Genomic DNA, 24,285 nt, shown 5'->3' with positions numbered 1-24,285 from the left:
TTCACACCTGAACAGCCTGTGGTATAGAACCTGATATTTCTGTTTCCTTGTAAATGTTGTCAAAATTCATCAATCTGGGATTAACATAGACATTCCAGGTAGGCTACATGTAAAGAATACTCAATTTCTTTACACATGTACACATTCACCATTAAAGATCAGATCTAAATGTCTGAGGCTGATCCATGCTCTGTGAAGCTGCCAGTGACAAAATGTAACGTTTTGGTGATGTTTCCTATTTTCTGGGAGATTTGAACAGGCTCCTCTGGAGAGTATTCATCAACCCAAGCTCTTCACATGGAGCTGAACATTGCTTCCTTTACTGTAGTTGTATGTGGGTTAATCTTTCTGTGTTTATGGCAGAAGGACAAATAAGAGAAATGCTCTCTTCAGGTCAAGGCTGTTAGCTGAGCTCATAAAATTGTGAGAGATGATGGGATAGGGCTCTGCTCCGTGAGAAATTAAGGATCATCAGTTCACACTGCATCAAATTGCTTCACTCTCAGGAGGTTTTATGGCCTCTGAATTTAAAAGGGAAATAAAAACAAACAAGAAAGAAAAAAGGGGAAAACGCACCAGACTGATACCAAATGCTAGCAGTTGGCTCAAGGGAGGGAATAGTGACTTTGACTTCACCAGTGAAAAAGCTGGATATCAAATGCAAATGATCTGCAACCTTATGAGTTATGCTGAGAAATGGGTCCAGGTCAACCTTGTGGATTCCCCTGAGGCAAAGCTGCAGCTTGAGAGGAAACATGATTCTATTTGTGTTTGTTGTTTCTGAGCTGGACTGGGGACACTCTTCCTAGGAGAGTACAGGGAAAACACCATGTAAGATCCCTGAGTCGCAGCTCACAGCACCATCCCCAGTCACCCAGAATTGCTGTCACAATGTGCTTGTCTGCTCTTGACTTGGCAGGATGTTGTTATTGGCGACCTGAAGCCAGGCACTCCACACCGTGTTAGCGTTGGAGCATACAGCTGGGCGGGCAAAGGACGCCCCAGCATGCCCAGGGAGGTGACAACTTTATCCCAAGGTAACTCTGCCTGCAGGGCTCTGTTGCAAAACTGGCAGGGCCTGTAGCACTCACACCTAACCTCTGCCGTGTGCAGTATCACAGTATTTCACTGGTACTTTTCCACAAGTGTAGAGTTTTGGAGGGGAAGTAGAGTGAGGGGAGAAGCCTATGAATTTGATTCCTAAGGCTGTGGGTGTTGGGGTTCTGTGTGTAGCAACCCAGCTGCTTCTCTAATGCTATTCCTTTGCACTTCTTCTTAGATAAGTGCATGCCTCCTGCGCCACCCTATCAGCCCCAGATTGTGGTGGTCTCTGATTCAGAAGTTGCCTTGTCCTGGAAGACTGGAGTGAGTGAAGGAAGTTCCCCCATCCAGTACTACACGGTGGAGTTTATCAGGCAAGTGTGCTAGTGGAGTCTGGATTTCAGTGGTTTGTTTTTTTTTTTAACCTAAACTGCACTACTTAACTGCACATAGATATGATTTGTTTACTTACTGTCTATCGTATGCTTTGTTCTTCTCTCAGTATGTGCTGAATTACCATGGAAATTTAAGGACAAAACCAGAAAGGATCCAATTTGTTATAAAATCACCAATAAGTTGTACTTTCTGATAGAAGAAAAATAAGATCTGATTTGATCTGTTCCCTCTAATAACGACCTGGGTGAATGAAGTTTTAAGTTTCTCCTGTCATCAAATGCTGTCAAACCATGCTGAGAAAAGAGTGTTTGGTGGAGTGGTTTCCCTAGGTTGCTATAGAAAATAATCCAAGGACTGAAAAATCAGAATGTTGGACAGTTTTATCTGACTAAAGTTGTGGAATCATAGAAACATCAATATTAGAAGACACCTTCAAGATCATCCAGCCCAATCATCAACCCAACACTACCATTGTAGTCCCTAAACCACTAAGTCACATCACCCAGTGCCAAACCCAGACACCTCTTGAACACAAAGTTGTTTGGGTCTTGAGCTTGCAGGATTTAGACCTGCTTTGTTATGCTAATGCTAATGAAGTTTACATGAAATGTTGATCTCACTGTTTAGATTTGGGGGGGGAAAGTGGGGTGTTGGTGGGATGCTTTTTTGTTCTTTTATGCTGAACTCTTAAAATTCACAGCAGTAGAACTAAACTGTCAGAAGTTGCCAGTCAAATTGCTTTTATAAGCTGCATAAAAAGGGTCAGGAGGAGGTGATTGTATCTGCAAGCATAAACAAGTATTTGTACTTGACTGTTCATATGCTTGTGGGAGCTAATATCTGCATACAGATCTATTTATTTTTGTTTGCCTCAATGTTTACCCTTACAGCGAATGTAAAATTCACCCTTTTAATCCTTTGAGCGAATACTTGATGACAGGTTTTAGTTGAGGTTCGTGGAAAAGAAGAGAGAATTGATTCTTTAACTATTCTGATCTGTAAAAGGTCAAAAAAAATCGTTCTTCAGGAAAACATAGTCATTTTTTAAAAAAATTGGTGTTGTTAGAACAGACAGGAAGAACTTGATCTTCAAAGTGTGGGTACAATCTAGAAGATATTGATATAGCAAAAAAGATACTGATATAGCAAAAAGAAGACCCAGACTGAAAACCTACTTTTTAACTGACGCACTTTGTATTTGGAATGAAATTCCCCATATTTAGTTGGAGGTCTTCTTATGTTCAATGCATTACGAGGCAGGACATGAGGGCTGAAGATACTTATTTCCTTTGTGTAATGTCTGCTGTAGACCTACAATGAAATGTCTTCAATATCTATTTTTTGAACACAATTTTTATCTGAGCTTTTTGCTCTCTCTCCATCTCTTCTCTCTCATTTGTTCAGTTGATGGGGAAGGGATTTTGTTGAGTTCTGATTGATTGCACTTCTATCACTTCTGTGCTTTTACTGGAAAGTGGAACCTGGAGGCTTGTGTACACTTCTTCATAGCACCAGAAACCTGCTAATGGAAGAAGTGGGCACCATCATCTCCATCTACCACACTGAAAGTGCACCTTTGAATGTTTTTGTTCAGCCAGGGAGTGGAAAGCTGCTGTTTAGGTCGAAAGATGCGAGTGATGGAAATTTCAGTGTCTCATTTGCTTTAGACTTTGGGAAAGAATTTACTAACAGCAAAATGTTTTGATTGCACTGTTTAGTTTGAGGTTTAAAGCTAAGTTGAAAGTGACTTTGTTAATTTTGGGATTATGGTCTCTTAGACTTGGAAGCTTGGTTGTATATTTGGAGTAAATCAATGAGCCGTAAGCCCTAATGGCAGTTAGAAGTAAACATTTAAACTTAAGCTTTGTTGTCTTTTGCTGCATATAGTTTTAATTACTATAAAATATATTATCATGAGTTAAAGCTAGTAAACTAAACCAATGTAAAATGAATACAAATCTGTTCAAAAAAATTAGGATTTAGTCCTCTTATGCCAAAGAAATACACCATTATCTTGTGATTTTGCAAAACGAATACGTTTCTAATGCAAATCTGTAATTTTGCTTGGGTATAGCACAAATGTCTAAAAACTATGACATTGTTTAAGAAATTTCCATCTCCTTAGAATTAGTTTTATGACTTTAACCTTAGGAAAAACATGTTGGGACAAAACATTCCTCTCAGTTACTGAGCTGTGATACTGGGGAAATTCAGTACATTCATGAAAATTCAGTACATTAGTTGTTTTGAGAATCAAAACAACCAGAATCCCATCAGAACTCTGGCTACCCTTCAGCCTGTCTCTACTCAGGGTCTAAATTTGGTGCTTTATTTAAGGACTTGCCTAAGGGGTTTCCCTTGAGACTTTATGGTTCACCACAGGCTGTGGAGGGCTGCAGGCAGCTTCATATATAAGATGAACCTGATTCAGGCTCTATTCTGCTGCTGACTAAAGGAGGATGCTAAGGAGACCACAGTCCCATTTTTCTAAATGCTGAAAGTGAGGAGGGAGACTGTAGGACTCACTCTTCACTGGATAGTTCATAGGGAATGTGCAATAGAATGTGTTAAAACCAAAATATATAGTGTCTGCAAAACTTTGTAGGCTCAGTGTAAATATTCTGCTGGAAATGGTGAGAAGTATTTAATGAAAAGTTATGCTTTTGTGAAAGCCTCTTAAGCGAGACTGTGGACTTAAGCATATGAGCTGGGGTGTTTTTCCTAAAGAGGCTATACAAAACTAATTCTTAAAAATGCCTTAGATATTTTTAGTCAAGTACTCCAAATACTCAAATTTTTAATCTGTTGAATGCCTACATGATCTTTTCAACTTGGTGACTAAATTATACAAGTTTTTATAGCCATGTAGCAGCTACAGAACCGCAAGTGTTTCAGCAGTACATGCCCTGAAACAATCAGGTCGCTTTCTTTTCATCTCATTGGTATGTAGATGAAATCAAAATCAAAAGCTTTTAGCATTAATCTTGGCATGCAAAGGAAATTTTTCAGTATCTTGGTGGTGACATGAAACTTCTGCTGCAATGAACTAGGCAGGTTCTGCTGATAAAACTGGGAGATTTATTAGTATTCAGATATTAGGGTGGTTCAGATTCAGCATAGTGTTGTGCACAGATTTCTTGATTAGTTTGAAGCCTTCTCTCTCCCTCCCAGAAAAATCCCTCCCTGAATCCATTCCCTGCTGAACTGTCTGTCTCTGGCACTGCACTGAACCAGACAACTATTGTTTGCTTTTGTTTGCAAAAAATCTGTAACAACAGATCTGACCAGGGAGACACCTCCCAGTGTCTAGGACAAAACCTTTTATTATTGCTTCCCTGATTATTGCATGAAACATGCATATATGACTCAGTATTTACTTTACTGCATGTGAGATTAACTCCTTGAAAAAGTAACTGGCAAAGAAAGAGGAGTGAAAGATTTTAGGGAGGAAGTGCTTAACAACATTAGAAGCATCAGAAGAATATTTAACAAGATAATGAGTTGTTGAAATTGTCCACTTTTCCTTTTCTCACAGTTGACCTGGCGTATTGGTTGATGTATTTTGTAGAAAGTGTCACAGTAATGTGACATGATAATAGTTAATAAAAATAATATGTTATGGTACAGTATATTCTACAAGAGATTTTTCCACAGCAAATGATGATGGATTGTAATTTTCATCATATTTATTACTTGCTGGGATATTTTTTAAAAACCATTATAGAGATAAATTTTCCTCTTGAGATGACTACAAATACAGCATGGAAGAACAATCATAAACCTTAGAAAAATTGGGTTGCCAGTGGGTGCCTTGCAAATAATTTCCAGGTGATCTTAAAAGGAAGTTCAAGAGACTATAAAATTGCTGTTCCCTGCATCAGAAAGAATTTCCTTCTTGAACTGAATCAGTCCCCAGGTTACAACATAAAGCAATAATCAAATTTTTAGGTACATTTGGCATGGAATTCTGCCCTTGTTTCGTATCCATCCAGTCCTCTTGGCTTTAGCCATATATTTATTATCTTCAAACCACTATGACTTGCATGAGATTCTTTCTGCATAGCATTTTTGTGTTGGAGATGCACAGCTGCAGCTTCAAGAGCAGTCAACATCCATGGAAGTTGTCTGATTTCCCCATTCACAGGTACAATGTTTGGAGCTGCCCTGTAAGTTGTTGGCCAGAGGCAGAAAGACCTGTGCTGGGGAATGTAGTGCTGCAGGAAAATGGGAAAATAGTATCAGAATGAGCCCTTCCAGTGTAAAAATTGACAACACACCGATATACAACATTAAAAAAGGGCCATGGAGGCGGTTTTCAGCAAAATGTTCTCATTTCAGGGAACATGGGAGCTGGCTTGCCCTGGATGCAGTCACCAGCTGAATCTGTGCGCCTTTCCCCATCTGTTTGCCATGTTTTCATCTCATACTGTTTTGTTCACACAGAGAGCGTTCTGGTGAAGTAGCAAAGGTCAAGTGATAAATCTCCCTCTTTCCCCCTCCTTCAGCTGCAGATCCTTACATGTTTGCAGGCATTTCCTTTATTATAAACTTCTGCAGAAGGAAATGTTGGGAGAAACAGTCAGTGTATTTGAAGACTAGCCTGCTGTTTGTGTTATCTCCTAAATCTTTTTAGGGCGCAATGCCTCCTTTGGGTCTCTTCATCAAAGGCGTGTTGTTTCCACTTGGGTAGACACATGAGCAAGATCTGCTGCAAAGAGGCAGTTCTCGAGCTAGCAGGAATTCCTTGGATGGGAGTTAGAACCAAAAAAGGATGTGTACAGGAAAATTGAAAACACTACTAAGCAAGCCTTTGGAAGGAAGCTATGTTAACAGCTTTCATTTGGAAAACACTATATATTTTCATTTTGGCGCAGGCATCAAAAGCTCAGAGGAGGGAAACAATGGAAAAGCAGCCAAAATAAATGCTCTCCTGTCTACCAGGAAATGGTGGTGAAGGGTGACTTAAGATGGTCTGTTTAGCTATCATTAAATCTTGTGCATTGGTCTGATTTTGTTTTTATTTTTAGCAAGACAATGAAATGCTCATGTACTGTGTGCCACTGTGCACTTGAGACAGGCGGCTGGGAACTGCATTTGCCATGCTGGCACAAAGCAATGGAACCTCAGTGATCAATAAATCTTGTATTGACCACTAAAGGAAAACATACATTAACTTTGGTGTTTCCTTCCAGCTGAAAATAAACAAATACAAAATGCCTGCCTTGTGCTATAATTTTTAATTCAAAGACTGTTGGAGACATTTGCAGCTAGTCCTATGTAAACACTGGTAGATTCAGGGTGCACTTGGAGGTTATTTCCTGTAATAAATATTGCAAGAACACTGGAATAATTTTCTCTGAAGGCCATTTCTGTCCTTATTTTACTTTCATAAACTGTAATTTTAATATTTTGGGTGGCCTAGAGTGAATATTTACATTATTGTGTTGTTTGTATTTGTTTAGCTTCTTGTTTTGTTCTCTCTTTGATAAGAGGCCACTTTCAGAGAGAGTAGAAATGGTGCAGAAGCTCTGGAATACTCTCTGAGTACTTGAAGCCACCCACCCCTTTACAATGTGCCTGGATGCATGAACTTAAAACACTTGATAACAAACTGCCATGTGAGTGGTTATACTGATTTCACTTGAAATATAATGGCACTTAGAGAAGCTCTTATTGGCAGTTGGCTTCAGGTATGAATCAGGAGCTAAGCAGGCATTGTCCAAAGGCAGATACAGGAATGTTGTTGCAAAATCCAGGTACATAGGCCATGTCCTCTGCATTATTGTTCTGTGGGTTTTGTGGGCTGTCTGTGTGTGGTTTTTTGGTGGTTTTGTTTGGGCTTTTTTGATTTGGGTTGGGTTTTGTTTTTCTGAAGAGAAGACTTTGGATCTGTATGTTCCTATGTGAGTGGATTAACCTGATTAGCTGGGAGATCAAATGTCGGATTCTCATCTTGCTAATGCTTGTATATGTTTGAAGGGACTTACTGGCATTAGAACACAAACTCTTAGAAATAAATCAAGATCTTTCCCCCTATTACAAACTACTGCTTAGACAGCCACATAGGGAGTTTGGAACTGTGGGTGAGAGACCCCTACTTGAAAACTATGAATCCAAAATCCACAAAATAGAAAAACTTAACTGGATTTGTTAGTTTGTCTTCTAAATAACCTCCTTGGCTTTATAAGCAAAATCTGAGTAATTTGGTTTGTGTGATTGTACAGTTTTGACATCGCAGGCATCACAGCTTGGTAATGGTGGGTTGCAGAGTCTGATCCTTTAAAAGTGAAGGGTTTCAGTGATGATTTAGTAGGCTACTGTCTCATTTATTAGTGTATTCCCTACAAAAGTATAAATGCAGCTAATTTATACATCCAGCTTTAATTATTTAAGATCTGGTCTTTGTTTGATCCTCAAGGCCAGACCTTGACAGCAACTGGACGGTAATAAGAGAGCAGATCCAGATGGAGTCCATGGTTCTCAAGGGACTGCTCCCAAACACGAAGTATCAGTTTGCCGTCCGAGCAGCAAACTCCTTTGGATCCAGCCCTGCCAGTGCACCGAGCGATGTCATCCGCACATTCAGTGAGTACAACCACCCCCCTGTTACTAAAGCTAAACCAAAATGAAGTTTATCTGTAAATAAAGTGCGTCTGGGCTAGCTGTGGAGGCCTGCTGCTGGAAAGAGTTGCTCTCCAGGCACAGTCACCCTCATTCTGACACCTCTCAGTCCTGTCTGAGGAGCTTGCAGCAAGCACCCTGAGAAAGTCAAGCCATGAGCTCAAAGATTTGAAAAGACCCAGACAGCATCACATTCGTTCCATTTCTTTGCTCTGGAGGTCATTGATGGGTATTTTGGATTGCTACTTTCTGAATTTTGTGCTGGCTTCATGCAGAACTGATAAATGAATATCATGGGGAGAAATGAGAGAGACAAGTCTATTGTTCATTTTTTCTGTTCTTTTAAGCTGAACCTTATATATTAAATTTATAATTTCAGCTATTCAGAAAGACCAGATCAAACTTGTATGGTTTTCTGAGGAGTAAGACTCTTTAACTATTAAGCACAGTCATGAAAATAATGATATAAGGAAGTAAGCTTATGTTAGATGAACATGCTGATGTGCCAACTTGTTAACTATTATATTTACATTTGTATAGCAATATAGACCACGCACACTGCAGTAAGTGTTGGTCCAGTTGCTGCAGGGCTTCCTCAGGATGCAATCCTCTGCCAGTACTGGTGTCTCTGTAAGCTGGCTTTGAGGGGCTGCTGCTCCTCATCACACATAGGGGAATTTGCTCCTCAAATTCATAGCTTGTGTGTGAGAATCCCAACCAAGCCAACACAGAGCATATTGGGAATTGCACAAATCACATCTAACAGCAAAAAACCCAGTGTCACAAAGAGAAGCAATGGAGGAAGCACAGCTAAAGCCAGCAAGGTATGGCAGCTAACTGAGCTATATCATTAATGTTCTAAACTTTTTCTATAAAAATGTATATCAGTACTTTTAAGTGCTTTTTTTTTTTTTTCCCCTCACTCTCTCAATTGCAAACGCTCTTTAATCAACTAGTGAAAATGAGCAGCAAATATTCAGGTAGGAACGTCAGCTCTGCAAGAAAATTTTGCATCCTGCAAGAACATAAACAATGTGCTTAGAGATCCACCAATTTAACCTGATAAAGTTTTTTTTTCCAAACAACCTCTCTGTTGTGGAATCCCTTTTTTCATTGACTCTTTCGTGGTAATTTCCATTCTTTTTGTCTCTCTGACATAAATTCAGTCACTTGAACAGTTTGCATTTAGTTTGCTATGGCTGCTGAGCTCATAAGTTTAACTTCTGAAGTAAATGTTTGTGAAAACCTCGTGCAGTGTAATCTGGAGTTCCTCGGCCCATGGATCCCCCAGGGTGAGCTCCTGCTGCTTCAGGCACACGTGTGCTCCTTGGTATCTTGTTTATCTTCGGATGTTAGCAGCTGCATCCTTTGGTCTGAAAAGATAAAGTGTTTTTAGCTCTATTAGAAGGGGTGTAATGGTCACCATGCTGTGCTTATTACTGCAGTACTCCAGGGAAGGCACTTTGCCTTGGAAACTGCTCGTTCCACAGAGGCCTGCCAAGGTGTCTCTAAAACATGGTTTTCTGTCATTAGAGCTTGGAATCAAATTCACATCTGGTGTGTATAAGCATTGATTCCTGGAGCATTCATAAGGGACATGAGCTTGGTTCTCTATGCCTGGGTCAGATCTGAAAATTCAGTACATTATGCATTTTGTACTGCTCCTTGAATGGGCTTAAAAGTCTGTGCTGGCCCACACAAGCCAGCAGGTAGGCAGATGGGTGCTGCAGTGTCTGAGAGGTTGGTTTCCCTGCTCCAAGGGCCTGGCACTGCTTGGTAGAGACCCTCATGGCCAGGCAGAGCTCCTGCAGGCCAGGGCCATGTCATGTCTGTGCTGTGCTCCAGCCCTGATCCAGACCACTTGTACTTGGGACTACTTTGGCACTCTGGACTCTTTGGCAAATGCAAATGTTGCTCTTTTGCCAGTGTGCTCCTTGAAAATAGGCTTAAAAACTACATATAGCCACTATGCATGGAAACCTGCATTACCTTGTGGATACCTGTCATCACAACAACCAGATTTGTGTGGAGCAAGGAGTGTTGCTCAAAAGCATCAGGGATGCATGCCTTTAAAAATAAATTATTTGGGTTTCTGAAGGGAGGAGTGTAGCTGAGATGATAGGCTAGCTGATAGCAGCTCTCACTTGTCTTTACTTGTGATGTCTGTGCAGGAGACTGACTTGATGTTAACCAGACACATGAGTACACTGTGCATTAGTAGAAAAGCTAAACTTTTGTTGGGAGAAAATAGTTCTTCATTAAAGCTGTGTGTAGCCGGAACATTTATATTTCCCCAAAACATTAAAAACCTCTGAAGAACGATTTAAACCACAGACAAATTTCAGAAAGAAACAGAAACAGAAAAAAAAAAAAAACAACCCAAAAAACCCAAACTACACTGTGCTCCAGGGAATCCAATTAAATCTCACTTCTAATTCACATTATGTATCTGAAGATACCCTCCTGCTTCTAGCAGCCAGAAACCCCAGTTTTTTGGTCCAGTTAATCACTCACTTCAGTTGCTCAGGTGTAAGTGTTCAGCAAATTTGAAGTCCTCAAAGTTTTGTGGTTTTCAACAGTCACTGCAGGAGGGCATGTGCATTCACAGACACTTGATAGTCCCCTGGGGCTGTCTCAGGTACAGTGATGTATCTCAGGTGGCACCAGTTGCTTGACTGTCTCTAAGTGCCAGCAGATACCTCTTAGTCACCTCGTGTTTTTGAAAAGGTGTCAGACATTTGTCATCTCTGAAACTGAAGCACCTTTATTCTTCAGAGTGCACTTTATAAGAATTAATACCTTCGTTATTACTGTGGTTCCTCCTCCCACCTAAGCAGTGAAACATGCTACATGACACAGATTTCTGATGCTATTTTCTGCCTGCCTATATATTCTTCAGAAATACCTGAAATATCTCAGAAAGCTGGCAGAAGCTCATACAGTGTCTGACTCTTTTGTATTACATCTAGCTCAGTGTTTGGATTTCAAAAATTTGTAGTTTCACATTTGTATATGCTAAATGTTTTATGGCATGGCTTGACATAAGTAGTGCTTTTCTGATGTTTATTTTAATTGATTAATGAATTCCCAACATTACCTCAGAAGCAGAAGACCTTCAGGGTCCATGAAGTCTTGCACAGATTCTCTTGCAGCTCTTGTAGGCATGCTGAGGCAGAGATGAGTCCATGCTACTCCGGAATGTTTTCTGTTGTGATTTATCTCATTCTCACAGGTAATTCACTCATTTTGTTTTTAGAATGGGGGTGGATTTGCAGTTCTCTTGACTGCATTGTCAAGGAAAGCATTGTCTTTGTTTTGCTTCACTAAAGGGAGGCTGACAGTATCACCTAATGTGACAGACCTCCCGAGGTCCTTGGAAATACAACATGTGGCCCTGATTATAAGCAGTTACCCCCTTACCTAGTAAAAAATGCATGCTTCGTTAATTGCTCCATTTTCAGGGAGGAAAGAGAGGGCAAGTTTCCCCAAGGGCTCTCATTTATTTGTGATTTGGTTTCATTAATTTTTTTTCTAGAGGGAAATGATGCAATAAATCAATTTTTTGTTGCCTTTCTTAATTACAGTTGCACATGTTGGGTATTTCACCTACATGGTTGTTGGGATTTTGTTGTATAAAATCTTTCAAAATGTCATGGACAATTCACTGGAAAATAAAAAGATTGCACATACTCAGTTTAGAAACAACAAAATAAACAGTCCCAAAGAGTAAAACAAAAAAAAAAAATGTCATCACCTGCATTGCTTAAATACTCTTCATCTGCTCAGGAAACAGATGGGGTTTGCACTGTGCCTGCAAGGTCACCAACCTTGGGCTTTGCCAGACCAACAGAGGAAGTGTCCTCTGTTAAAAATACCCTCCTGCTTGTCTCCACAGCAAATGTGACAGAAGTGACATCGAAAGCAGGGCACATCCCTTCCTCTGGTCCTGGCTGTCACTGCGAGGGTCACGCAGAGCAGGGCACTGCCACAGGTGCTTGTGTATTCTGCATGGAGTTTGAATGTGTCAGCTGAGGCACAAAAAAGGGCAGTCTCTGGGGCCCAAACCTTGATTTAAATGGTGCTGATGTGTCCTGGAGATCATAAATGGAGAAGGTTTTTCACAGAACTGTTTCCCACACATCTCCAGAGACTTTACAAAAGCAGTATTGGTAATTGTGGGGACAGTGGCAAAAAGCAAGAGACAGGCCAAGTGACATGCAAGTTTGCACTGTGAGTCACTGAAAAGCGTAAAATAACTTTTAAAATGCTCCTGATGTATTTTGGATTAAGACCTGTGGGAGGTTCTTTCAGTCTGTTAACACTTCCATTCAATATGTCTGTGTTACAGTGCCCCCTGTTCTACCTCCTATACTCTCTCATGTCTCTTTATCAGTATGATGATGGCAACCTAATTAGCAAAACAAAAGTTTTTGTGGCTTTATATTTGTTTTGGGAAAGATTTCTTTAGCATGACTTAATTCTTAATTGTTTGGAAAATGGCTATCTAAAGCTCATGTCCCCCACAAGTTCTTCAATTATTTGTAAAAGAAGGATTATAGGACCTGGTAGAAGGTCTTAATCAGACTTCATCTCCTTGTACACTAGAACACTGATTTAATTATATATAGTTTGCTTATAATCTCTGCAGTCATTGTTTTGGTATTTGCAGAGTACCACTTTGCTTAATTGTCCCTGATTTATCACCCATTACATGATGAGCTCTCCATGAAAGCAACACAGACGGGCTGATGTGAAGGTTTATCTACAAAAAATCCTGTTAATTTCCCTGCATCCTGTTTTGTAGTTATATTGCATCACGTCACACGTGGCTATCATGTGTCAAGTGAAAAGCCAATTGTCGGGAAGAACAAGGCAGCTGAGTAGCCAGTGGTCTGATACGTCATCAGTCCTGTGTGTACTCACCTGTATAAACTCAGACATGGTCAGGAGTGAGTGCATCCAGCAGCTGCATTGCTCCCCAAGCACATTACATGTTACCAAAACTGCTCACTGATCAGCAGGTAGAGAAATGTAGCATGTGCTGGCCGAAATGCAGATAGCTAGAGTCAAGAAGGGGAAAAATTGGAGAGTTAGAGACTTTTGGATATTAGGACACCTTCTGAAGTCACACTTATTCTGGTGACGCCAAACTTACATAGTGAATGTCTTTGAAGAGGGGCCTCAAAGCAGTCTTTCTGCCAGACACAATAAGCCATACCTTCTTTGTTCTCTCTAGGCTCTAAATGTTGTACCAGTTCAATAATGTGAAAGGAACCATTGTCCAGTTTAAAATAGAGGGTACATTTCATCTCCCGAGGTCTTCTGTTGGAAAAGCATGGAACATTTTGATCTGCAGGATGAAAGAGGAACACCTGCTGTTTGGGGAACTGCCAGAGTCTCCTGAGCTAACACATCTCATTGCATGGTGGTGGTTAATGTGTTTTAGTGATAACCACTTAAATCAGGAGAGCTACATTTCTGTGAAACTGGCATGGTATTAAAATCATATCCATACATGCAAACAAGTCTGTTTATCTGAATATGAATACGAGATCTAACATTTTCCTATATATGAATATATAGATACTTCATTTTCTGCATTGCTTTACTCCTGCCATCCTTATCAAACTCACATCCCACTAAGGCAATAGAAAGTTTGACTGAAAAGAGAAAAAATTATGACAGCATTTTGACCATAACAGGTGTTTATTTTGTAGTTTATGACTTCTAAGTTAGAAAATTGAGTTTGTGCAACACAGCTTGTTTGGTTACAGATTAGAATGTTTCCCCTGATACACAGTGAATTTTCCTTTCTTTATTCCCAGATTATCTTTATGTCTTCCATTGCTCTTTGGCAAATTACACTTTTGTACATTAAACTAACAAAATTAGCTCTGAAATACTTTAAGACATATAATATAAAGACAATAAGTAGAAGCATTAGAAATGATACATCTTCTAAAATTTTTAACTAACTTTAGCCAGGGGTTTTGTTCGTCTTCACCCTGGGGAAGGGAATAAAAGTTTCTTTTTAAGAGACTGTTCCCTGGGCAAGGCCTGATGAGCTTAACATCTTAATGGACTGAGAGCTGCCAGAAGATGCACAAAAAATAAACGACCAATAACAAATATTAATGCTTGATCATCCTCCCTGGTATATATCTCAAAAAGCTCACTGAAAAGGCATGGAAATTTAGTTTACCTGTATTTTCAGTGAAACTTTGTGAACAGTGTTCAGTGTGCCCAGGTGGCCAAGAAGGCCAATGGCATCCTGGCTTGGATCAGCAATAGTATGGCCAGAAGGAGCAGGGCAGGGATTGTTCCCCTGTACTCTGCCCTGGTGAAGCCACACCTCAAATGCTGTGCTCACTTCTGGGCCCTTCAACTTAGGAAGGATGTTGAGATGCTTGAATGTGTCCAGAGGAGGGCCTGGAACACAAGCCCTATGAAGAATTGCTGAGTGAGCTGAGCTTGTTTAGCCTGGAAAAAAGAAGGCTCAGGGGAGACCTTGTCACTCTCTACAACTCCTTGAAAAGAGGTTTTAGTCAGTGGTGGCTTGGTCTCTTCTCCTAGGTGACCACTGACAGAACAAGAGGACATGATCTTAAACTGCACCAGGGGAAATTTAGGCTAAATATTAGGAAGAAATTCTTCACTTAAAGAGTGATTGGGCACTGGAATCATCTGCCCAGGGAGGTGGTGGAATCACCATCCCTGAATGTGTTTAAAAAAAGACAGGAGTGGCACACTGCCATGGTTTAGTTGATAAGGTTTGATCTCAAAGGTCTTTTCCAACCTTGTTAATTCTGTGATGCTGTGATTCAGTGAGCTGAAAATTGCTGCAAATGCTGGAAGCCAAGTTAATGCTGCCCTCTCTGGCAGTGTCAAGGTGTGAGCAGGATGAAGCTGAACATCTAATGCCCAGCCACTGGCTGCCAAAAGCTCATTGAAGTGGATGGTGGCTGCAAGCTAAGAGCATTTTATGAGAAATGAATGGCCAGGGAGGTCCTGGCTGATTCCCTTGGTGAGGAGTGGGAGGGATATGTTGTCTGGATCAGTGGTTGCAATGACAAAGGCTTCTCCATGAAGCAGGGTGTCCTGCCTCCCAGATGTATGTCTGCCTTCTGCTCAGCAAAGGCAATCTGGTTCCTCTGCTGTCACCGCAGAGGAACTGGAAAGAGAAAGTGCAAATTCTTTCTTGGTTGCATTGTTGATGCAAACTTGAGTGTCCTGAACTCTGTCATAGTGAAAAAGGGTGAAAAGGGCATTCTGGAGCTGGCTGACTCAGTCCTGTCATCTTGGTCCCAAGAGGACCAGCAGAAGCCACAAGCTGTTAAACCTGTTTAAGAAGGATAACTTTTTTGTATGTTGTGAGGAAGCCTCTGAACAAAGTGGGGCAAGTTACCCAGAACCAAGGTTTCTAAGATCCTGTGACTGGGGACTCCTCGAGTGCTGCAGCATAAGCTCAGGCATAATGCTCTAAAGAAGCTCAAAAGAACAAGGAGGAAGCAGCAGAATACAAAGCCCTTGGCACAGAGAATGAAGGAAGCCAATGAGAAATGCCAGGAGCAGATTGTGAACTGGAGCTGGCTTTCTTCATTGGGAGCTTCTATGTCTACATCTGAATCAAGGCAGAAGCAAAGATATTGTATGTGATATTAAAAAGATATTGTACATGGTATTACGAATAAATCCCTTTTGTGGTGAAGTTTAAAAAAAATTCCAACACTAGAACCAAAGTAAAATCATCACAACATAGGACAAAAATGAACAATTTACGCAAAATGTGCTCCTTGATCTTTCACCACAATTATAAGAAAAATTCCCCATGGTCATTTTACCCTATAACACTTAATACTTTTCAATACTTGTTTTGCCTGTTACTTCTCCCTGTTAGTATCCTTACCTCAAAATCTTCATGACTGTCCACATTCTCCAGTAGGAAGAATCTGGGTAGATGCCAGGCTCCCACCAAAGCCACTTTCTCTCTCTCCTATCCACAGCTGGACAGAGTAGAGAAAATTTAACCAAGGGTTCATGGGTTGAGTTAAGGAAGGACCTGTAAAGATTACACATCAAATATTGTCATGGGCAAAACAAGATCAACTTAGAGATAAGAAATGAATTTTTACTAACAAAATCAGAGCAGGTTAATGAGAAGTAAAATAGGTCCTTAGAAACACCTTCCCCCACCCTCTTCCCTCCTTCCCAGCTCGACCCCCTTCCCCAGCAGCACAAGGAGACAGGGAGTGGGGGTTGTGGTCAGTTCATCACCTGGTGCTTCTCTCACTGCTGAGGGAGAGGAGACATTCCCCTGCTGCACTGTAGAGTCCCTCCCACAGGAGACAGTTCTCCATGAACTTCTCCAATGTGAGTCCATCCTATAGGCACCAGCACCCCTCAAACCGCTGCAGTAGTGGGTCACTCTTCTGTGAGGCGCAGTCCTTCAAGGACAGGCTGCTCCAGCCTGGGAGCAGGGCCCTCTTCCCACAGGTCTCCCCCAGGCTCCTCTCAGGCACCCACCTGCTCTGGTGTGGGCTCCTCCAGGGGCTGCAGGTGGATCTCTGCATCCCTGTGGACCTCCCTGTGCTGCAGGGTCACAGCTGCTGCACCAGGGGATGCACCAGGGGCTGCACCAGGGGATGCAGGGGAATCTCTGTGGATGCTAACTCTGAAACAGAGAGCACGGTGCCGGTGGAAATTGCAGGCCGCATAACTTTCTCAGTTTTGCCTGAGAAAGTGGCCTGAGAAATCATGGGGAGGAATTAAAACAATCCTCAGAGACAGAAAACAGCCTTGCAGGTGTTGTTTGTCTGTTCCTTGTTTTCTTGCAGGAGAAAGTCAAGGGGTGGTGTACCCCACTGACCAATGATGATGATGTGTTAGTTTACTAACCAATAAGAGTTTTCTTTTCTGTACTTTCATATATTGGTCTATAAAAAAGACCTGAGGTAATAAACGAGGGAGAAACTTCTCCAGCTCTGACTCCACGAGAGAGTCTGTGTCATTCTTTTGCCATTCCTAATAGAGTGACACTGCTCTGGTGCCTGTAGCACCTCCTGCCCCTCTTCCTTCACTGACCCTGTGTCTGCAGGGATGTTCCTCTCATGTGTTCTAACCCCACTCTGCTCTGTCAGGAATTAAAAATGCACCACAAACTTTGTTTTCATTTCTTCATAAATACATTCTCACAGAGACATTACCACTATTTCTAATTCGCCCAGCCTTCACCACTGGCATGTCCATCTCCGAAGCCATCAGGGACTGGCTCTGCCACCATAGTAGAAGCTTCTGGCAGCTTCTCACAGAAGCTACCCCTGTAGTCCCCCCACTAACAAAACCAGGCAATGTAAAACCAATCCAACTGCAAATCATATTTGTAATGCACATATTCATGGTTTTAAACACTGAAACTCTTTTGTAGAAATGCATGTCTTACAGAACCACTGTTGCCAAAGAAGGGGATTCTGATGCAGTGATGGGTAGAAGATGCTGCTTGACTAGATGATCATTGTGGGCTCTTTCCAATTGAATAATTTTCTAGTCTGCTCTGCTCTACTGTCCTCTACTCTGCTCTACTCTATTCTACTCTACTCTACCCTACTCTGGTTTAGTCTCCCTAGCTGCCTACCTGGAATAAAATTATTCCGGCTGATGATTAAGCTGAATGACTGTAAAAGTGAATACTGTGAGTAAGAGGTTTTGTTTACGCTTTGATAGTACCTATTGTTTCCAGTATGGTGAAATTCATTCCAGTGGTTGAAGAACTGGGACCAGTTCAAAAATGTGCAGTCTGATTCTCTAACAGTAATCCTTTGCCTGTGCATTCACAGCCAGTAGCAGAAATAATCTGGATGTAGTTTGTCCTGTTTTCCTCATCTTGTAACCAGTCATAGATCAGAGGACTCTGCTTACCTCATTTGGTAGAACTTAGTGCTGAATATTTCTGTTTAATGTACAGATAAAATATATTATTAACAGATGACTGGTATATATGTTAGAGTGGAAAGACTTACACACATTCTGTCTCAGTCCTGCATGCTTTCTTGGTTGCGTGTATGCCTCATTACCTCTACTCATTTGCTTCTAATTTTTCTCTATGCTGATGTAATGTGCAAAGCCCATTGATAAGTAACTGCTGCAGAGCATATGGAGTGTGGCCAGCTAGTCAGCCAGGGCACACATTCATCTCTGGTGTGCACACATTAGATTTCATAACTGCCTGTCAGGACTTCTGGGTTGCAATCACAGCAAAGGAAGACAGAGTACAAAAAGATTCAGGTAAGTGCACTCAGCTCTGTATAGAGGCTTTGTAAACCAAAGGTTGCTTATGCTGTTTTTAAGTGATGGAAAAATATTTAATTGAGAAGGCAGATATATGAGTCTGTTGTTTTAATGGTTTAAAGATATCTGTTCTCAGCCTTGCTGAAATAACAAGTAACTGTAATGATTTGGTTGCTTTTACTGTATTTCTTCATGAACTGGTGAATTTTAATGGCTAAAAAGCATAAACCATTGTTTAGGCAGAATTTGCTATGTCAAGTGCAGAAAAGCACAGATACTTTCTATGAAACAGAAGTGAAGATCCCTTTACTATTTAAACTTTCCATTCCGAGCCCGGAGTCCTGCAAAGCACAGTTCAGCACTCTGAGAAGTGGCAGAAGTAGATTATGTACATGAAAAACACATGGTCATAGAATCATGGAATATCCTGAATTTGAAGGCACCAAAAAGGATCATTGAGTCCAACTCCAGGACAGCCCCAATAATCCCACCATGTTCCTGAGAGAATTGTCCAAGTGCTTCTTGAGCTCTGCCAGGCTGTGGCCACTTCCCTGGGGTGCCTGTTCCAGTGCCCAAAAACCCTCTGGGTGAAGATGTTTATGCATGTTTCTTGTTTCAAGGTGCTGAATTGTATTTTAAAAAGTAGTCTAAGAATACACATAGGACACTAACTTCAGAAGTTTTGCAGTCAGTGGAGGTAGACTAAGTCCTAAATAGAGTGTATCTTACCTGTGCACATCTCTTTTGCTTTTCCAGTAAGACAGATACAAGATTTGTATTTCCAAAAGGGAAAAGTTTGACTTAAAAACAATTCAGTCATTAAAATGTTGTCCATGCAAAAAAAGTCTGAAACCTTTGTCCTGGAAAAAATTATGAATACAAGTCAGTTTGCAAAGGTAGAACTGAGCTTTGCCTGCTTTATTTGTTTCATTACGTAGTAAGGGACTAAATAAAGGTCTTCACTTTGTTCTAAGTTTTGTGTATCACTTGGACAGCATTTGTCATCTCCAGACTGACACCTGCATTTTCTGCACAGATGAACATTAACATCACTTCAGATTTAAGTGTTGTGAATTGCGGGGGGGGGGTGGCAAGATCTGAATTGCTGTGTGTGAAGAGAAAAAACTCTATGAACTGAATATGCCATTTATGTCTTTTCAGGCTCTGAGGAGATAGGAAGTGGAAGCTATGGGCATCGGTACATCACGGACACAGTGACTGGTGATGGTGATGGATTTGATATTGATGATTCAGACTACGACATTTATATAGAAGAGGTGAATGTTTTAATTTCTCCTTGGCACTTCCGTTTTCTTTATAGTCTGGATATTTTAAAGTGTCTGGTCCTGTGAGGAAGTTTAATATCTGATATTAAATGCTTAGATAAAATGATGTGGTCACTTCTTTTTCTTCATTGAGGATGAGTTCATTGTCTCAGATCTGTATCTTGAAAGGTATTAATTTCATTTCCCCATAGCATTTTAGTTTTACTGAATTAGTGTTTCTTTACTTCCCTTCAGCTCAGACCACTTCCTGCTATTAAAGGAGGCAACAGGAAATTTCTGGTTGAAACTAAGGTCACACCAGAGTCTAGTTCCAGGCTCCTGTCACGGGTCCTTACAACCACTTCTGAACCCACTCCTTCCACTCCTACCAGCACACGACCTTCCACCACAGCGAGGGCGACCACGGTGTGGGCAGTGAGGAGGGGCAGCATGTCCTCTGCAGCACGCCTCTTTGACCTGTCCTGCGACGAGGCCGTGTGCTCTGCAGACAGCTTTTGCATCAACGACTACGACCGGGGCGGCTCACGCTGCCACTGCAACCTGGGCAAAGGAGGGGAGACGTGTGAGGAAGGTAGGCTTCTGTGTGCCCACTGCTGCTGGCTGCTCTTTGTCTGGGTCAAGGAGCAGCTTAGCAAAGAACCCACCAATGTGCACTTTGGGAATAGCCAGCTGGGCTTTGTGGATCCCTACCAGCAGTAAATTGCAGTTTACTGCATCACTCCCTTTGCTTTTTTTTCCTTGGTGAGGTGGGGAAAAGTTATTCCTTAATAAATGCAGAACCTGTGTAAAGATGCACAGGGGAGGTTAAACCTCCTTTCCCCACCTAAGAGTCAGGGGTTGATGGAGCAGGTATGTTGCTAATCACCCAGGTGTGGCAGGATCCAATCATGGCACCCTCAGCTGGAAGCTGAAGATATTCAACCCCTTTTTTTCATTTGCCTTTTAGCAGCAGCTGAAGCCCTGAACCACCCTCATTTTCTGTGTGGTCCAGATAATGTTGGTCCCACAGCAGGCATGTGAGAGAACTCCCATTGTAAAAATACCTCCAGAGGAGCTTTCCCCATGGTCTGCAGGTCTGCAGTGCAGCACTCATGTCAGACAAGCTGGGGCAAGGGAGGAACAAAATCTCATCCCCATTTCAAAAAGCATGTCCTGAAGGCTGAGTCCATGCGTGGGAGTGTGTTTGTCAGGACTTGCCACCCATCCTATTGCCTCTTTTCAGGACAGCTGAACCATGGCAAGAACTTCCTGAGCTGAAGGAAGTAGTCCTGCTTCTTCTTCCTTTCTTGTCTTCCTGTTCTTTCCCTCTAATGACCTAAACTCTCCCTTTCACAGGGTTAACACTGAGCAGATCACCTGGTGAACCAGTCTGGCTTTCTCACCAGGCAATAAGTGCATCACTTTTTTCCCCTTGAAGTAATTTTTCTTCTGGTTTGGTGACCAAGAGGTCAGATGAATGCCAGGGCTCACAGAAAGATGTCCACTGGTTGTGGTGCTGTTCCCCCAGTTAAGAAGGAGTTGATCTGTCCATCCCTCTGCATGCTGATCTGATCTGCCAAAACCTTGTCATACAGCAGGGCATCAGAGAGCCATGTTTCTTCTACAGGGTCACGTTAGACCTTCATCTTGCACAGTGTCATGCATCAAGGATGCAGACACTGAGGGTGCTTTATCTTCTTCAAACTGGAGTGCTGGAACAAAGAGAGCTCCTTCTGAAAACAATCTGTTGTGACTCAGTGACATGGAACAACTGCAGATATGATTTTAAGCCTTGATCAAGTATGAAGAGTTGAGGGTTTATTTGAACTGACAAGGCCATATACAACTTGTAAAGCAGTCTGTTAACATCAGTCCAAACCCTTCATTTTTCACAGGGGAGTGTTATTCCAGAGTAACCATAATGTGCCAATGCTCCCTTGTAGCGAGTTTGTCTTCAGCAGCCAATATTGTTAAAAAATATGTTAATCTGAATGGAAACAGACTTCTTCACATGCAACAGCTCTGATCCAGTCAGTTCTGCTTGTGATCAGGACATGAGATAATTGTTCTCTGCTGAGGTTGCATTCAGGTTTATACCACCAGTCCCCTTCACCTCAACCTGAAATACGTATGCCTTGAAGCAAAAATGCTGAGAGAACTCTATCCAGATTCAAAACCTGAATGAGAAAAATGCACTCAGTATTCAAATAGCAAAGAGGAATAGGACTCCTCATCCTTCCTTCCTCATTAGATTTAAATCTACTGTAAATATAAAACTCAGGCCTGAAACTGTGTCTGTCCTCAGTGCTTCTTAGGAAGATGAGCTGCAAAGGTAATTTTACACCTGGCAGTGGCTAGCAGTAAGACATGTCTGATTTTCATTTTCTCTCAGGGTCAGGGTCTAACACAAGACAGCAAAGGATGAGGGTTGATAATGCCATTTGACAAGAAGAATAAAAAGAGCTACTGTTGCAGCCAGGGATGGAAAGATGCCTGCAGGGACTCTCTTCTCCCCATCACTCCTTTTAGCTTCTGCCCTGAGCTGACTTACAAGAAGTTCTGGAAGCTGCTGGGGTGTTATGAGACATCCAGTGATTCTCCAGATGCTGGATACAGCAGCTACAGAGCAGCAGTGACTAATGCTGCTTCAAGTCTGGCCACATTTCCCACGTGTGTTTTTGTAGTCCTGCAGAACAGAAAATGACTTTGTCCTCTCGTTCTTAAATTAACTCTTAAAAGAAAATAAATATAAAGTTGATGGGTTCTGTCTTCTATAACAAGGATGAGAACCTGGAGAAATTTTCTCTGAACTCTCTGATTAAACTGTTGAGCATTATTTGACCCTCAGTACACTGTTTCTTTCCAAGTTCATCAGTGAATAAAGGAATTAGCTGTAAAAAGTGGTGGAAGGACAAGGGAATAGGTTAACTGATTGTTGACTGATGCTGACTGATGGTTGTCTCTAGAGGAACTCTGCCTTTCATTGGCACCTGATGTTATCGAGCACTAAATATATGTATTGATTTTTATACGGAAGGAAACTGCTACATAACATGCTTCCCTCTTTGCTTTTCAGACATTAGTATCCAGTATCCTCAGTTCTCTGGCTACTCATACATCACCTTTGAACCGCTGAAAAAGTCCTATCAGACATTTCAAATTACCCTTGAATTCAAGGTGAGTTAAAGCAATTCTCACACTTGGAGTTTTAAATTTTATTTACTTACTCTGATGCGGTGAACAATAGAGCAGTAACTTAGCTTCTGTTAGCTTCAGTGTAATTGTGGTGAACCTGTTCATAAACCTTCATCTGCAAAGGTCTGGCTTAACCCTCAGTGAATGTAAATGAAGTTTGTAGGCAGCTGAAGGGTTTTCATCCATTGTTGGTATGCACTGCATGAGAGAATCCCTGGGACTAGTAATTGTGGACTAGCAGTGATGTACGTTGGCAAGGTTATAGTCACGTGGAGGAGCTACAGGCTGAAGAACACACAGAATTTTTGTGAACTAGGATTTGAAAGTGGTATGCAGTATTTTTGTGGACAAAGGATTATGATCCTGTCATACAGAGCAAAACACTGCCCTATATGTAGTATTCCATCCCCTCCCTGCAGGATTTAAGGATGGACATTATTTCCCCCCCTGAAGTCTGGAACATGGGCTACTAATGCATTCAGGATACCATGGCAGTTAAAATGCAGGTCTAAAGTGGGGATACATCCCATGTATGGCTTATGTTGGTAATGTCTGTTCATTATGGAGAGGACATATAGGGCTGCCTCTAGGGAGGGTGGCCAAGCTCTTGGATGCATCCCACACCCACATAAAGCAGACTGACCAGCCTCACAGTCTGGGAAGGAGACTGCTGCTAAAGCAGCAATCAGTTGCCTCAGTGGTGATCTTACACTCCTCTTGCAATTTGTCATTTTAAAAAGCAGGATGGCTGCAAAAAGCCACTGTGTCAGCTGCTACCAGCATACGGAGAAATGCTGCCAGCACAGGTTGTTTGGCTTGAGGAGTGTCAGTCTCATGGAACGTGTGAAGTAGGGTGTATGTATTCGTGCACAGTGAATCTGTTGTGTCTACACTTACCAGGTTTGCTAGGACATTCTTGCTAGACTTTTTACTCAGGAGTCTTGTATGGGCTACATCTGACAGTCTTTAATACTTCCAGGCTTTTTTTCAGGTCTGATAGTGTCATACTTTAAGAGATGGTCTTCAGTTGTTTAACTGTTAAGGCAGTGATTTGCTAGGTTTTTCAAATGCAGGATTCAAAACTGATCAAACAATTTCTGATTCTGCAAGTTAAAAACTCATTCTGAAAAATGATTACTCTTTTCTGGAGAAAAGTCCCCCACTGCTGCTTGCTTTTATCTGTAATTGTAAGGCTTTGATTTTTCGTGTTGACGCAATGATTGCAGGCTGAATCTGAAGATGGTTTGCTGCTGTACTGTGGAGAAAATGAACATGGCCGTGGTGATTTTATGTCACTGGCAATTATCCGACGTAGCCTCCAGTTCAGGTAAAACCTCCATCCTAAATCTGATGTAAAGAGAAGGGGCAATTTCTGCCTCCTGGGACTGCTATATGTGATGAATATCTCCAGTGACTTTGACTTCTGCCCCATACAGTGCACCAAATGGACAGTATAATTTCATTCAAGAGTTCTTCAATACTT

General features: G+C 41.6%; 1 protein-coding gene and 1 pseudogene across 2 annotated transcripts in view; both read left to right on the top strand.

Annotated features, from left to right (window-relative positions):
- The window catches only part of EGFLAM (EGF like, fibronectin type III and laminin G domains), a 73,809-nt gene that overhangs the window by 21,994 nt on the left and 27,530 nt on the right, over window positions 1-24,285 (top strand). For both annotated transcript variants that reach the window (XM_058826956.1, XM_058826955.1), the window contains exons 5-11: window positions 920-1,037; window positions 1,280-1,415; window positions 7,856-8,022; window positions 19,504-19,619; window positions 19,863-20,199; window positions 22,684-22,784; window positions 24,029-24,129. In XM_058826956.1, coding sequence (XP_058682939.1) covers window positions 920-1,037; window positions 1,280-1,415; window positions 7,856-8,022; window positions 19,504-19,619; window positions 19,863-20,199; window positions 22,684-22,784; window positions 24,029-24,129 — 1,076 coding nt within the window. The remainder of the gene's footprint in view (window positions 1-919; window positions 1,038-1,279; window positions 1,416-7,855; window positions 8,023-19,503; window positions 19,620-19,862; window positions 20,200-22,683; window positions 22,785-24,028; window positions 24,130-24,285) is intronic.
- LOC131573240 (small ribosomal subunit protein eS6-like) lies at window positions 14,959-15,714 on the top strand (annotated as a pseudogene).

Source organism: Poecile atricapillus, chromosome Z (assembly GCF_030490865.1).
Source record: "Poecile atricapillus isolate bPoeAtr1 chromosome Z, bPoeAtr1.hap1, whole genome shotgun sequence".
NCBI classification, from domain to species: Eukaryota; Metazoa; Chordata; class Aves; order Passeriformes; family Paridae; genus Poecile; species Poecile atricapillus.
The sequence above is the reverse complement of the archived record's forward strand: the minus strand, read 5'-3'. Positions and strand labels throughout refer to the sequence as shown.